The 15,000-nt window shown below is 48.9% G+C and overlaps 2 protein-coding genes across 3 annotated transcripts in view; both read left to right on the top strand.

Annotated features, from left to right (window-relative positions):
* LOC307232069 (transmembrane protein 80-like) overlaps nt 1–2,930 on the top strand; it is a gene marked incomplete at its 5' end in the record, with an annotated part of 3,499 nt that extends 569 nt beyond the window's left edge. The window contains 4 exons of the mRNA XM_080002950.1: nt 178–271; nt 544–636; nt 999–1,200; nt 2,512–2,930. Of these exons, the coding sequence (XP_079859076.1) occupies nt 178–271; nt 544–636; nt 999–1,200; nt 2,512–2,524 (402 nt within the window). The 3' untranslated portion in view covers nt 2,525–2,930. The remainder of the gene's footprint in view (nt 1–177; nt 272–543; nt 637–998; nt 1,201–2,511) is intronic.
* A 6,558-nt stretch (nt 2,931–9,488) lies between these two features.
* Nucleotides 9,489–15,000, top strand: part of eps8l2 (EPS8 signaling adaptor L2) — a gene marked incomplete at its 5' end in the record, with an annotated part of 25,215 nt that continues 19,703 nt past the window's right edge. The window contains 2 exons of one of the 2 annotated variants that reach the window (XM_080002319.1): nt 9,489–9,525; nt 10,126–10,172. In XM_080002319.1, coding sequence (XP_079858445.1) covers nt 9,491–9,525; nt 10,126–10,172 — 82 coding nt within the window. Of the gene's footprint in view, nt 9,526–10,078; nt 10,173–15,000 lie in introns of those variants that run through there. The other variant, XM_080002318.1, reaches the window with a different exon arrangement.

Here is a 15,000-nt window from a genome sequence, read left to right as displayed (position 1 = left end):
CGTCGTATCCTTTTCACCTACATTTTGACTTCGTCAAGTTGACGTCACCAGCACACAAATGACGTTAAACATTGTGTGAACGCGTCTGTGTTGTTGTTGTTATTGTTATTGTTGTTGTTGTTGTTGTTGTTGTTTTTAAATCAGCGCCATAACGCAGCACCTTAACGGCATTCCAAGCTTTCATCCGTTCCTTTCCAACTGGTTCTCTACGTGACGGCCCGATACTTTGTCCTGTACTTTCTTTGCACCCTCGGTTTGATCATCTACAAGAGTGAGTGTTTTTTCCTGCCTTAACTTCTCTGACCGTCTGGGCCTCGACCTCCGAAGCGGAAAAGGGCGTCCGTCTATCGGACGGTGCATCCCCGCTGCCTATCTGACCTCCTGGATTCACACTGGGTGCAAGTGTCGTCACCGCTTTTACCCATTGATTGTGATGATAATGAGCCCCCTCCCTCTGCAGCCACCATAGAAAAGTACAGTCCTGCTGCGTTGTGTTGTGACGTAGACCCGCTGACAGCCCCGTGTGTCTTGGTCCTCCCTCAGGCCAGGTTCTCAGCTACCCCCGGGAATGTCTGGCCCAAGACCTCGGCCTGCTGCTGCTCCTGGCAGCTCTGGAGGGGACCCGTCTTTTCCTCGGTGAGCCGGTGCGCTGAAGGCGGTGGGGGGAGCGTCTTGCCCTCCAGTTCCCGGAGTCCGGGTTTGAATCTCATCCTGGGTGTCCGTCTGCGTGGAGCGCGTGTGTTCTTCCCATTGAGTCCGGTTTGGGTAACCGGGGACTCCGCATTGTCCCTAGGCGCGAATGGTGCGTGGGTCAATGAATGTGACCCTGCAATGGACTGCTGTCGGGACGCCGGCTGCGCTACACCGGCTGCGCTACACCGGCTGCGCTACGCCCTCCGACCCAACAGGGGAAAGCAGGCACATCTCAAGGGTACATGCCTTGAGTGTACAAAATGGGTCTTTTCCTCCCAAATAATTCTTTCTCCTCTCGTCTCCAGGGGTGAAGGGAAACTTGATGGAGACTGAGGGCTACGTTGTGGCTAACCTAGCCCTGACCGGGACGACCATCCTGCTCTCCGTTTACTTCTTGACCTGGCAGTCCTACGTGCTGCGGGCGGACGTCATCATCAACGCTGCCCTGCTGATGGCCTACGCGACGGGCGGAGTCCTGGCTTTTATCGCAGTCGCCCGATTCACCAGGTCAGAGTTCCACTCTCGCTAGTTCTTATAAGATATGATGAGATAAGATAAAACGCTATTTATCCTAAAGGACATCAGGACTACGACTAATACAAACTGGTGTAATAGTAACAATGATAGTAACATAAATACTTAATAGTAATAGAAATACAAATAAGTAATCAAAATGATAAAATTGTAATAAAAATAATGATGGCAATGATTATAATGTTCTTTTGTGATTAAATCATTAAGTCAATTTTAATGTTTTTATATTGATATACAACTATGAATTATTATTAAAAAAAATCCAAACAATGAATAACCTCCGTCCTTAACGGTCGTGTCAAAAGGCCGCCCTACGTCCTAAACTTACAGTACGATTCATTCATATTGATTGTCTGGATCTCTTGGAGCGACTGGCGTGTAGCATGTTGTGAATAGTCTGACTGCCCGGTGCTTTGCTTTTGTCTCCTCGTTTCTTTGTGAATGAAGGACACCCTGCTTCCTCAGGACTCGCGTGAATTATTGATTCAAGGCGTCGTCGAAGTGTCACTTTATACCTGCCAACAAGGCCGTCACGCTGTCGGATTTTCCTTCCGCTTATTCAGAAAAGATGGCCGTGCTTGACACAGAACGGAGAGTCTCTGCAGATGTTCTGAATAGCAGGTCATCAGGGGTGGAAGTGGCTCATTCCATCTACTCGCTTTATTGTAACCGAGCAGATTTTTTCTGTATTTACGCTCGTGCTCAGCATGATTTCATCCCCACTTATCAGCTTACGCTCAGATTCACACAACAAAGACCAAGTCAACAACGTCCTCAGTCTTTCATTTCCTTTCGTTTGAATGTTGTCATTTGAGTATCGTGCTGATTAAGATCGGGGCCTTGACTCAAATATTTTATACAGAGGCTTTGTCATTTCTTTGAATGGTTCTATTAGGCAATCACTAAAGAATCTAGTAATATCAATTTTTAGCTAAAGATGCATCAGTATCCTGTTATCTAAAAAATGTGGTTGTTTTGTGTTGTTATCTGCAATTATTGGTTATAACGATCAAAATAATAGTAATATTTTTCCACTTAGGTCCTCTGACACGGCACGCTCCCCTACTGTAGAAACCCACACACAGAGAAAATGTTTTGTAACATTGTTTTATAAATGCTGACAATTAAATATTGTAGTAACGGCTCTGTAAATAGCTTTTGGACCATTTTTATAAAAATAAATTAGCCCTGAAATCGGTGTCTTGTGAAAGACTGTTTTAACAGCAGTTTAATGGAATCCCGGTGTTCACCCTTTCCTCTCTCTTTGTTCTTTGTGTCTTACAGTGTCAACTCATAAACGCTTCCTCACGTCTTGGCTTCAAGCTGCTTTATGTTACAACCTAATGTGTAAGAAGGTCTGAGAATTGGTCGTTTTGTTTCCAAACCGCTGAGCCTCAGATCAATTGCTGATAATATGTTGTTTTTTTACTGTGTGTTGATTGTACTTTCATGAGTTATTGTGTTACACTTGACTGTGTTGTTGAAGTATAATTCCAGCGTTACAGCGAGGCGTGACACTGGAATGTCTCAGGGAACTTGTTACGCCAGAGGAGTACGTTGTTTAAAGGCTCTTATTTTTTATAGTTTCAGTTAAACAGTATTATGCACTTGCAGTTATTATATATGTGTTTTATATTTGTATTGTTCAATATGAAATCTTGTTAAATCTATTTTGTAATGAACGTGCCAAGTGTGCAGTAAAACACGATACTATAATGTGTATGTGTATTTTTTTTCAGTAGGGGGCAGAGTTGTGTTGATAATGACTGGTAATTGATTTTTATTGTATAAGATATTTTCTGAAACCTCCTTCAAAGTCTCTGAAACAGTGAACACAGAGAGCTCGTTGGCCGGACACCAGCTCTGCCAAGTATATACTGTATATAAACCATACAAACTATATTCAGATCTGCTTCCCAATAACCTAATCTCCCTCCTATTGATCCTTTAGTTTGGGCACTTTGAACGTGAACTCACCCATCGTTATAAACTTTCCATCGTTGAATCCAGATCAAAGCAGGTTTTCAGGATTATCTGCTTGAGGTTTTACACGAACACTTGTCAGGCCCACATTCTCCAAACAGGCCATTTCTCAGTATATATTGACAGTTAAAGTTAATAATCAAACCCATTTCCAAGGTTTCCAGAGTAACCAGATTCAAAACACTGCTTGTGTGTGCGCCCGCGCTTGGTCCAGAATGGATCTGTTGCCTGGGAAACGGTTGTGTCCCACTGCTTGTGTGTGGGCAACACTTAATTGACATTTTTACAGAGAAAAGCGTTGATATGAAAACAATCTCGTACAGTTCTGGCGATGAGACATGTACGACTTTAATCGCCCTCCCGAGGCACAATGTCAGCTTGTGCTTCGACCCTCCATTAATCTCTCATGCCGGAACGGTGAAGCTGCCCGAACAAAGACGGGTCATTCTTACCGGCCGGTGTCATCGAGACCCGGGCGGTGTTCCACACTGTTGCTCCTCTTTCATTCCCCTCCTGTTCAGCAGCCCCTCTCTGGCTGAGCTGCATGGAGCCTGCTGCTGCTGCAGAACAACATGAGGGCGATATCAACACAGAGGAAGGATTCAGGCCCGTTAAACCCAACTGACAGCGGGCCACATGCATGACTACAAATGCCTTTGTGTGAGACAGAGATTGAAGAGGTGCCACTAGTACTATTATCCTCATTATTATTGTTTTTCATTTATTTATCTTTTGTTGCTATATACTATCTGTACTTTACTGAAGCCAACTGCGCATATTGGGCTCACTAGTCAGCATAGTCAGCTGTACAAGTGATACTTAATTCTGTTTATGTGTGTGTGTGTGTGTGTGTGTGTGTGTGTATAATTTTTTAAATTATTCTCTTTTTGGACTTACACAGTTCTGTCAACATCTGCTGCTGGAACACCTGAATTTGCCCTCAGAGATCAATAAAGTCTTATCTTATCTTTTTTTTATCTTATCTTAATCACATTTCACTAACTTAGGAAAGGGGTTCATAGGTGAATCAAAAAGAATTGCAGACGTCAAAACCCTAACGTCAGTTGGATTCTGGGTAAAATGAGATATAAGAAAGAAAGAAATAAGAAGGAAATAATAAAGTAAGAAATATCTCCCCACCCCCCACCACCACTAGGAGCCTAAGCCCCCCCCAGCCTTGAAGCCACGCCCCCCACAGGTAGAGTTACCTGCCGACTCCCTCACACGCGGGTGTCACCGTGAGAACCCACAGCGAGCATTTAATTTGGGGGAATCATATTTAATAACCTCTGATTTGCATCATTCCTACTGACCAACACCGCAACTGTCGGGTGCCGCCACTTCCCGTCCGGCGCCGTGCGGCTCGGCTCCTGATTGGCTGATGGCAGGCTGACGCTGGCCCTGCACGCGCTGTGCTCGTGCTGACCACTTGCAGCGTCTGAAACGTCTCGAGCTCCGAGAAGTACAACTACTTTCAAATACTTTCAAATACTTTCAAATACTTCATCAACCCATGGATTATGTTTTAGCAAGCAGCTCATGATATTTGGAGGTGAGTGAATGTTTACATTATTATTATTATTATTATTATTTTTTTTTTTTTTATTATTATTATTAGGTCTAAATTGTGATTTAAAGTAGTGAGTTGTACTAATCTAATCTATATATACTCATCTGTTAGAACAGACGTTTTGTCCCCTCTGGATCTGTGTGTTTTATGTTAAAAAGGTATAACTCTATTAAAGGCCATGGACAAAAAAATGACAAAGACGTCATTTGAGAATCTTTCCTTCCCGTTGATAGTAAAAACTGAGCTGTATATTCAAACGATCAGTCTTACAACCGGTTCAATTTAACACGAGGAAATACCAGTGAGGTTGGAGCCGCAGATTAAATGCTAAGTTCAGACCACAACAAAAAGCACAAAAAAATAATAATCATAATAATCATAATAATCATAATCATAATAATAACAACAACAATAATAATAATAACAATAACTATAATAATAATAACAATAACTATAATAACAATATTAATAACAATAATGATAATAATAATAATAATAATTATTATTATTATTATTATGCATTTACAGACGCAAGAATGAACACCATGCAGAATGCGTGTGCGCTTGCTTGCGTGCGTGTGTGTGCGCGCGCGCGTGCTGGCTCCCGTGCCTCCGTGTCCTAGATTCAAGCCCACAACCTGAGCATGGCGACTGGGTCGACTTCACGTTGGAGTGGCCTCAAACACTCCAAAATCCAACGACCAGCAGCTGTTCCAGAGGTCACGGAGCGCCGCCTCAGACCCAACCTGCGCCGCCGACCTCGGCGTTTCTACGCTTGGGGACGTCTGTCCTTGCGCCGGGAGAACGTTTTGTGGTTGCACGGACGCACGTGTCTGTCTGTTGGGCCCCCCCCCCCCCCATGCGTGACGGTTAAGTTTACACGTCGTGTGCTTCCAGCCCTCGCCTCGGCGGTGCACGCCACCGCCGTCCCTGGCTCCGTCCAAACGAAGCGCCGACCTCCCGTGTTACGCAACAATCCAGCGACAAAAACCCGCCGCGGCCATAGCGGATTTTATGGAGCCCACGTCGTAAACGAGGGACGGGGTGGCGCAGGATACCGTCAGCGGCTGGACTGCGGTCGGGGCCGAACCAGAATGTGAACTTGGTGTCAGCGGTAATGACCTCACGTGTTTTGGGCTCCGCCTCCCCATCTTCATTCCCATCGACAGGCACCATCGAAAGCACCGCCCGTCTTGTCTTCCACGCGTGTGAACGGGGGCTCACGTCGGGTTATTACTCTCATTGGTATCGAACCCATGAGTGATGCCCGAGCAGCAGGGAGACAGGTGACCAGGCGACAGGGAGACAGGTGACCAGGCGACAGGGAGACAGGTGACCAGGCGACAGGGAGACAGGTGACCAGGCGACAGGGGCAGTACGCCGCCCGGTTCGCCCCGACTTCGCCGCCTCCCTTGGGCCTGGCGTCGTGCCAGCAGCCAGGGGAGCGGAGCAGAGAGATGAGGGCGGAGGGAGGAAGTCGACCTGTCGCGCTCGCGTCCTGATCCCGTCTCACCCTCGCCCGCTAAGCGGAGGCAGCCGGTCCGGCACCGCCACGACGTAGTTAAAATGTCGCCACATGGGCTGGAGCGATGATACTGGTGGAGATTGTGATGGAGGTTGATGTCATGACACAACAACACTATCTGCTGAAGCATCACTCTACCTCTACTCTGCCTCTACTCTGCCTCTACTCTGCCTCTACTTTACCTCTACTCTGCCTCTACTCTACTCTACCCTGCCCATACTTTACCTCTACTCTGCCTCTACTCTGCCTCTACTCTACCTCTACTCTGCCTCTACCCTGCCCATACTCTACCTCTACTCTGCCTCTACTCTGCCTCTACTCTACCTCTACTCTGCCTCTACCCTGCCCATACTCTACCTCTACTCTGCCTCTACTCTGCCTCTACCTCTACTCTACCTCTACTCTGCCTCTACTCTACCTCTACTCTACCTCCACTCTGCCTCTACTCTACCTCTACTCTGCCTCTACTCTACCTCTACTCTACCTCTACTCTGCCTCTACCCTGCCCATACTCTACCTCTACTCTGCCTCTACTCTGCCTCTACTCTACCACTACTCTGCCTCTACCCTGCCCATACTCTACCTCTACTCTGCCTCTACTTTGCCTCTACTCTGCCTCTACCTCTACTCTACCTCTACTCTGCCTCTACTCTACCTCTACTCTACCTCCACTCTGCCTCTACTCTGCCTCTACTCTGCCTCTACTCTACTCTACCTCTACTCTACTCTACCACTACTCTACTCCACCTCTACTCTACCTCTACTCTAGCTCTACTCTACCTCTACTCTACTCTGCTTCTACTCTACCTCTACTCTATTCCACCTCTACTCTACCTCTACTCTATTCCACCTCTACTCTACCTCTACTCTAGCTCTAATGTACCTCTACCTCTACTCAACCTCTACTCTGCCTCTACTCTACTCTAATTCTACTCTAGTCTAGTCTTCCTCTACTCTACCCCCACTATTCCTCTACTCTTCTCTTCTCTACTCTACCTCTACTCAATCTCTTTCCACCCCCACTCTACCCCACTCTACTCCACCTTTACACCGACTCCATTCTACCTCTGCCCTGTGAGGAGCTCATGAGGGACTCCACCCTTTGACTGGAGGACCTGCCCTCATGTGGGTGTTGTTGACGTGGTTTTTAAGTTGTTGAGGATCATCCAGAGGCATTAAGTGGTGCTAGGTATGTTCTGCTGCTGGAGGAGCTGCAGCGACTGAACCTTCATCTCAACCAGCCGCCCAACGCCCGCCCTGCACAACGCCCGCCCAAGGCCCGCCCAAGGCCCCGCCCAAGGCCCGCCCAAGGCCCGCCCAAGGCTAGCCCAAGGCCCGCCCAAGGCCCGCCCAAGGCCCGCCCAAGGCTAGCCCAAGGACCGCCCAAGGCCCGCCCAAGGCTCGCCCAAGGCCCGTCGTGGGGGGAGCCCCCTCCGTTACGCAGCACGGCGTCGCCCCCCCCACCCTGCGCCACGGAGAGGGAACGCAGCCCTTCGTGCAGGACGTGTCATGACACCCGTCGCTCGCCGGTGGTTTCGGCCGTTGCGAGGTGTTGTCAAAACATCCCGGGAAGGGCGCCCGGAGGTCAGCGAGCGTGACGACGTGGCCGTGCTGCACACCAGGCCCTTCACTCAGAACGCGCACGCGTCTCCCGCTGCTGACACTGGATCCCGTCCTCTCAGCACCGCTTAGTGACGGGGGCTGATGTCGCTGCTTGAAGAGACACCTCGGGTGCATGCACTGCAGCAGGACCAGGCAGAATACAGTATCAGCATAATATTGATATTGTGATTTGAGGCTGGATATCGTCTGGGATATCTGGGTTTGGATATCAGCCTCTACCTGCTCGGTCATGATATCCACATGACTCGTTATTGCTTCTCAAAATGTTTATTGTGTGTAAATACGATTACGCGATATGAGGAAACGCCAGTGGTCGCGCCCAAAATATCAACCAATAAGCGGTGCGGGGGCATCCATCAGAAAGTAATCGCCGGGTTCGATTTAATGTCAGTCGCCCGGAGCTGCCCCGCACGCCGGGCGTTGACCCGGGGTCGGCGATCAGGGCCGTCGGAGCCGCTCGGTGTCACGTGAAAAGCCGGTAAATCCGAGCAAAGCACATCAAACAGAGCCCTCTGTGCGAGGCCACGGCTCGTTAGAGCCCCGCGGAGCTCAGCCGCCGAGGGGATCTGCCAGGAGCGACGGCGTGGACAACGCAGGCCGCGCAGTGTCAGGGTGCGCAGCGAAAAACCTGTGAGGAGAGAAATGTGAGTTATAATTGATAATTGTAAACTAGAATTGAAAACAACACAAAATGCAAAAATTGAACATATTCATATTATTCAACATAACAATACTTATATAAGTTAAATAAATCTCTAGAATTGGCCATTCTTCCAGATAACATCGTTGCAGCCATGTATTTTCAAACATTATACCCTTCATTGTAGTGCTCATTTTTTTTACATTTATTATTATCTTTTTTATCATTTATTCATATTATTTTTCCTCCATCAGTTTTAAAGTCCGCTTCCTGTTAGTCATGTCCCTTGTTCCATCGAGGACAATGATCAAACAGGCAGTTTAGGGCGGCGCAAAACTCCCAACTGATTTAATTACCACTGGGTGGATGGAGGTGGACGGAGCAGATCTGATGACACGCAGCGTTGTCCGCCTGCTGTCCCCGAGCGCAGAGACCACGCCCGACACCTGCTGCCCCCCAAGCCCGGGCCCCGCCCCGTCTTTTGATGCGGGCGTATCAGTTAGTTACTGTGTGAGGCGCGGGGACCGGTTGTAAGGTGCCCTCCAGCCGGGGCCCTCCGCCCGGGGCCCTCCGCCCGGGGCCCTCTGCCCGGGGCCTCTGTGAGAAGGTGACCAAACCAAGTCATGCACGTGTGGCTGTGGTGGGAAACCGTTTTGCCTTCACCACGTTCTCTCACTCTTTTACTCTCTCTCTCCCACCCTCTTTCTCCCTCTCTGTCTCTCTCTCTCTCCCCCTCCCGCTCTGTCACGCCCCCTCGCCCCTCTCTCTCCCTTCCCCTCTCTCCACCACTCTGTCTCTCCCACTCCCCCTCTTTCTCTCCTGGTTCTGTCTTTCTCTCCCTCTGCCCCTCCTCGCCCCCATCCCCCCTCTCTCCCTCTCCCTCCCCTGTCTCCATCTCCCTCTCAGGTGGATGTCTTAAACCATGAGTATCCCGGGACCTCAGTCCAGGACGTCCAAGTGAGTCTCTCTCTCTCTCTCTCTCTCTCTCTCTCCCTGTCTCTCTCCCAGTTATATATTTACCCCCCCCCCCCGTCCCCCCCCGAACCTGCTAACTGCTGTGGGGCCCCGGCCGAGTGAGGGAATGGCTAACCGGGTGTGCGAGGGGCCGGCGGGGGTCAGGGACCCCGGGCACAGAGCGCCTCTGTTGAGGAATGTTTGTTTTGTGCTGGGCTCCTGCCCCCGGTCACTCTCTTTCCTCCCGCCCCACGCCCCTCTCCACCTCCACCTCTCCCTCTTCCGCTCCTCCGCTCTCTCTCTCTCTCTCTCTGTCTGTCTGTCTCTCTCTCTCTCTCTCTCTCTCTCTGTCTGTCTCTCTCTCTCTCTCTCTCTCTCTCTCTCTCTCTCGCTCTCGCTGGCTGGCCCATATGCTCGGAATCTCAGGCTAATCTCATCCAGTCCTGGCCGGTCTGCCGGGCTCCCTCCGTGCGATCCCTCCCGTTCCCCTGTGTCGGCGTGTGTTTAGGAGCGGGATCGCCGTGCGTCTCCGTGGGTCCGTGCGACGGGAGGAACGATGAAGGGCAGACTGCGTAACTCTTCCTCTTCCTCCTTTGATTGCAGTGGGGTGGCCCGGTCGGACAGCAAGATCAGCGCCAAGGCCCTTTACGGTACGATGCTGCGTTGATTAACTTTATTACTTCTTTATTACCGCCTTGTTGCTTTATTTCTCTCCGTCACCTGCGTTTGTCCCCGCTCGGGCTGCCTGTTTTTACGGCCCGTCTCAGTCTGTAAACAAATAAGCAGGTAAACATGTTGTCGCAGGGCTGCGTTTCAACATCTATAGTGATAGGAATGATCTGTGTACATTGTCCTGCTCGCTGTTTATAGAGTGTATGCCCTCTCGTTCCCCGCATTTACCCTCTAGCTCATTTTCCTACCAAGTGAAAGTGGTCAAAGCGTCAGTGTCCTCCTGATTGTTATTGTACTTGAACTGAATCGCAACAATAGATGATTTGTTTGGCAAATGACTCTGCAAGGAAACCCAGCGGCGTCACTGCTACAGTAGGATTAGTATCTGCGCCGTCCCTCCGCCTCCCCGCTGACGACCTGCTCCGCTGTCGCCAACTGATAAGGGGGGCCGAGATTCCAGCCCCCTGGCAGTCTGCTCTGTTCAAACACAGTGACACAGGCTGGAGGGGGGCAGCGGGACACGGGGTCCCGGGATGGACCCTGAGTTCTACCCCAACTTCAGGAGGTTTTACGTCATATAGAATTGAAGGCGTCAAAGCTGCCTGAGCTTGGGTGACTGGTTTGGTTGGACGGGTGTTGGCGATGGGGCTGCAAAGAGGGTTAGTGGGGGGGCGTGTAGGACGTTTTCGTCCCAGGGGACACCCCTGCGATTCATCAGGGCTTGCCTGTGCGGTGGTCAGGAGGTTTGACGACGACCGACAGAGTGACATCATCGTGAGCGGCTTTGGACAAATGAAGATAAACATTACTGACACGGTTTACACGGCCGTTGTGATCTCATGTGTCCAAGCACGGAGACAGTTTTCTCACCTCGTAGTCCATGTGCACATTGAAATATTGATGCCCCTTGTGTCTAAGGCTGCGCAACATCAGAATGACTATCACAATACTGTGACGTCTTCGGAAAAATACCAGTTTGTTTTTATGAATGTTTCTAAACAAGTTTATAAAAGCCGCTTTTTATTTGTGGTTTTGTGGCAGTTTGTTCACTGCCTCCTTATTTGTAATAAATGTAAGCGACGAAATTATGACCGATATGAGATTTGACATACCTCGGTTGGAAACAGGGTGTGTCTGTCTCAAATATGCTGTGGTACATTAGGAGAGAGTGCAGGGTGTGTCTGTTTTGAGTGTGCGGTTGGAACAGGGTGGGGATGCCCGTGTCCCACAGGTGAATAAAAGAGGCATTGAAACGGGGACGGCAAGGGGCGGGTCACATCCTCTCACCCCAGCTCGGCGGCCAACAGGGACTCTTTGTACAGTACGACACGCAATGATTAGCCTAACGGATAGGTTTGGTGTTTTTTTTGAGCCAGGCTTGATTGAATTGTTTGTTTCCATCATTTGTAACTGTTCATAGTGTACCCTCGCTTTACTACTGACAAACCTACCACACTGCTGCAGCTTCTCACTGCAATCCAATGGGGCAAACCTTTTTGAAAAGAAGAAGCTCACGGTATTTATACACCACACCGGATATAAATGGTTGCAAACCGGGTGTTTCTTTAAGCTTTTACAGCTTTTCTTTTTTTTTTTACTCTGCAGCACTTCAGCAAATCGTCTTCTTTGGCTCCATCCACGCTAACGTTAGAGACTAGAAACAGTTGCATCGCTTTCTAATGGAAACCTGCTGTAGCCGATGTTACACTATGGATGAGCCGTGTGAATAAAAAAAGAAAATGTTTTAAATCTGTTTATTTAAAATTTTATGTGATATAACTCTAAACTATGAGCAGTTATAAATCGTGGAACCAACGTTTCAGTATGGCCTAGGTTGAAAAATGACAAAACTGTCATTTCTTCATCCTGTCGTATTCCAGAATCACAGTTCACACAACACAGACACACTGGTTAAAACAACTGACCAAACCTCCCATCTCTAGTTCTGACCTCGATGAAAGACGTTTGATATTGCGACAAATATGACGGCGTCTTGGACGCAAACGCAAGCCTCGTCCAAATTCCTTAGGATTATAGATATAAATATACAAAACCTCCAAGGCCGACAGTGCCTACGGGCCCGTACGTGTGAGGCTGCAGGCTGTTTCACTGTGATTCTCCGCGCTTCACCGCGCTTCTCTGGCACCTTCCGGCCGCGGGGCAGATGGCCGCCGTTACCTCTTCCCAGCGTGAGCCCCTGTCCCGCGGGGCGCAGGACAGGGCAGCCCCACGCACGCTGCACGCCGTCTCCGCAGCGGAGCCTCGACAAATGCTCGCCCCCCATCCGCTCGGCGGGCAGCGCAACAGGAAAAGTTCCGTCAAAATCTCTCCCGATGCAAATCTTTCCACTATGACAACAAGGCAGCGCGGCGGGTGAGCGATGCAAATCCCCCGCGCCGCCCTCCCCGCCCGCTCTGTTATCGCAGCATCGGGGCAGATTGGAGGGAGGGGAAGCCGAAAAAACACGGTTCAACGCATTAAGACTCATCAGCTCCGGACACCGGGCGAAGCAGCTTTCATCCCCCGGTCGCTCGGTCGTAGTTTGGGAAAATGTCTCGATCAGGTAAACTGATTTCTTTAGATTGACAGAGACTGAATGAGCTGGTAGGAATCCTCTGATTTTCTGAGTTTGTTTTCCTCTTTAAATCACGGTCTCCTTGTGTAACCTACAGTCATGCATCGCTGTATGTTTTGCATTTACTACATTAATTGAGGATCAGACAATCACTCTTATCAAGGAAGATCTGCCGGTGAACTGTGTTTTTTTTGGTGCCTCTGGTGACATATGGTCAGATCTGCATGGACCCGATGACACACTTCCGTGTCCTGCAGCAGCGAACCTCGAGTCTGACATTTAAAAAAACAATACGGCGCAAGGCTGTCGGAAGGATAAGCATAAACCTGTGCCAAACTCTTTGTTGTGACATTTTCTTAATTAGAAGTTTTAAGTTGACGTGGATTTAAAATCCATTCTCATTCTTAATCCTTAGTATTGAATATAGATATGTATTCGTGTCTTGAATTAGTAAATGAGCAAAAAGCATTTTCATTTGGCTGTATAATCAGCTGACCTTTAATACGGTGTGTTGCCTTAAAGGAAGGTACTGGTTGAAGCCCCTCATGTGTGCTTAAGGACTAGTGATGGGGCGGAATGTGGAGTGGATCCGGGCCACGCATCGCACGTCAGCCATGTTTATCTCTGGTCCGTGGCTCTGCAGAACCCTGAGGATCTGCTCATCTGCTGCTAAGTGGCTCTCATTGCAAGCTCTTGCAACACCGTGAATTGATTGGCATAAATGTCAGTCATTAAAAAGGCATGAGGCCGGCTCCGTTTTCACAAAGACGCCCGGCGCTTGTGTTTCACCCGCGGCGACTGAAATGCCCCGACGAAGCAGCCGCGACCGGAAAGGAGGCGCAGGCGTGGTACAGGGAGGTGCAGCGGCGGGATCCCTTTTAAGCCCAGACCCGCAGAATTTCTGCAAGTCATGGCTTCTGAATCCCGCCTGAACTCCAGCTGTTCAGGCGGTTACAATGTTGTTTGAAAGGTGGAATGACAGACCTTGTGGTCGGCTGCTGCTGAAACAGGAAAACACGAAGCTTTGTCCGTGTGATAATAACGTGTTGACTCTAGCGGGTGTTGAGGGGGACGTGGTATCTGGAGATCTGGCAGCGTAGGTGATAGGAACAGGGCTGTTGTTTACCCTGTGATAGTTCCCTGCGGATTCATCTGGAGAATAGGTCAGCGAGAAGACCTGTGGACTCCTTCGACAACGGCCGGTCTAAAATCCATGCAACCTCACACGGTGAGGAATGGGAACATCGTGCTGTGAGTCGAGGGTCCCATGGAGGCAGGACCAGCTACTGCAACCTACGCAGTGAAGCGTGCAGACCATATTGCGTTCGGTGCAGATACTCACTCGATCTCTAAAACACCCAAAGATGTCGTGGAAAGTGAGTTTCAGGTCCAAAATGACCGGCGTTATCCATCAAAGTAAGAGTTATAGTTTGATGTAATTCATATTTCCATTCACTGTACAGAAACTTGCGGCCAAAGGAGGTATTTTCATTCCTTCTGCTGACAACCCGTGTCCCTGCTTGTGGGTTGAGTTAGGCTTTGAATAACATAATACTTCTCTGGCAGACTTTACTCCCAATATCTGACTTAGCAGGGTTATTATCACCATCAATGAGGCGAGGAGAGTTTTTTTATATAGCACATCTCAACAAGGAAATTCAAAGTGCTTTATATAAAACTTTTAAAGCATTAGAGCAAAGTGCAAATAAAAAGGACGTAAAATGCATAAAATTTAAAAATACAACACATAGAATGCATTAAAGTTACAGTGCAGGGCAAGAAATGAATCAAAGAAACCTTGTTTTACTATTTGTGAACAATTATTTCACCTATTCCCAGAATAGCGCTTTTCCTTGTTAAGGCGATATCCGAGAACCGGTCTGGAGTTCTTTTCCTCGCCTATTCCCCGAACTCAATGAGTTCGGGGAATAGGCATTATTCCTAGGCGTTATAGGCATTATTCCTGTTAATGCATCCTGTAATGCAATAACAGGAAGTTGCATCACTTGACCTAAATCCGTCCCTATGATTGATGCCATGTATTGGGGAAACTCAAAGGCCAGCTTGGCAGAGGTGACTGAGGAGGAGGCGGAGAGGCATCTTTACACCTTGCACTAATTACACAGTCTATTCTATCTTCTGCAAGTGTACATTTAAATATGCCTCCATTGTATTAACATGGCATTTTGTATTGTCTGGAGTGAACCCCAATGTGATTGAATGGAGGGCAG

This window comes from Zeus faber, assembly GCF_960531495.2.
Source record: "Zeus faber genome assembly, chromosome: 6".
Taxonomy (NCBI): domain Eukaryota; kingdom Metazoa; phylum Chordata; class Actinopteri; order Zeiformes; family Zeidae; genus Zeus; species Zeus faber.
Note: the sequence above shows the minus strand (reverse complement) of the source record. Positions and strands in the feature narration are given on the sequence as shown.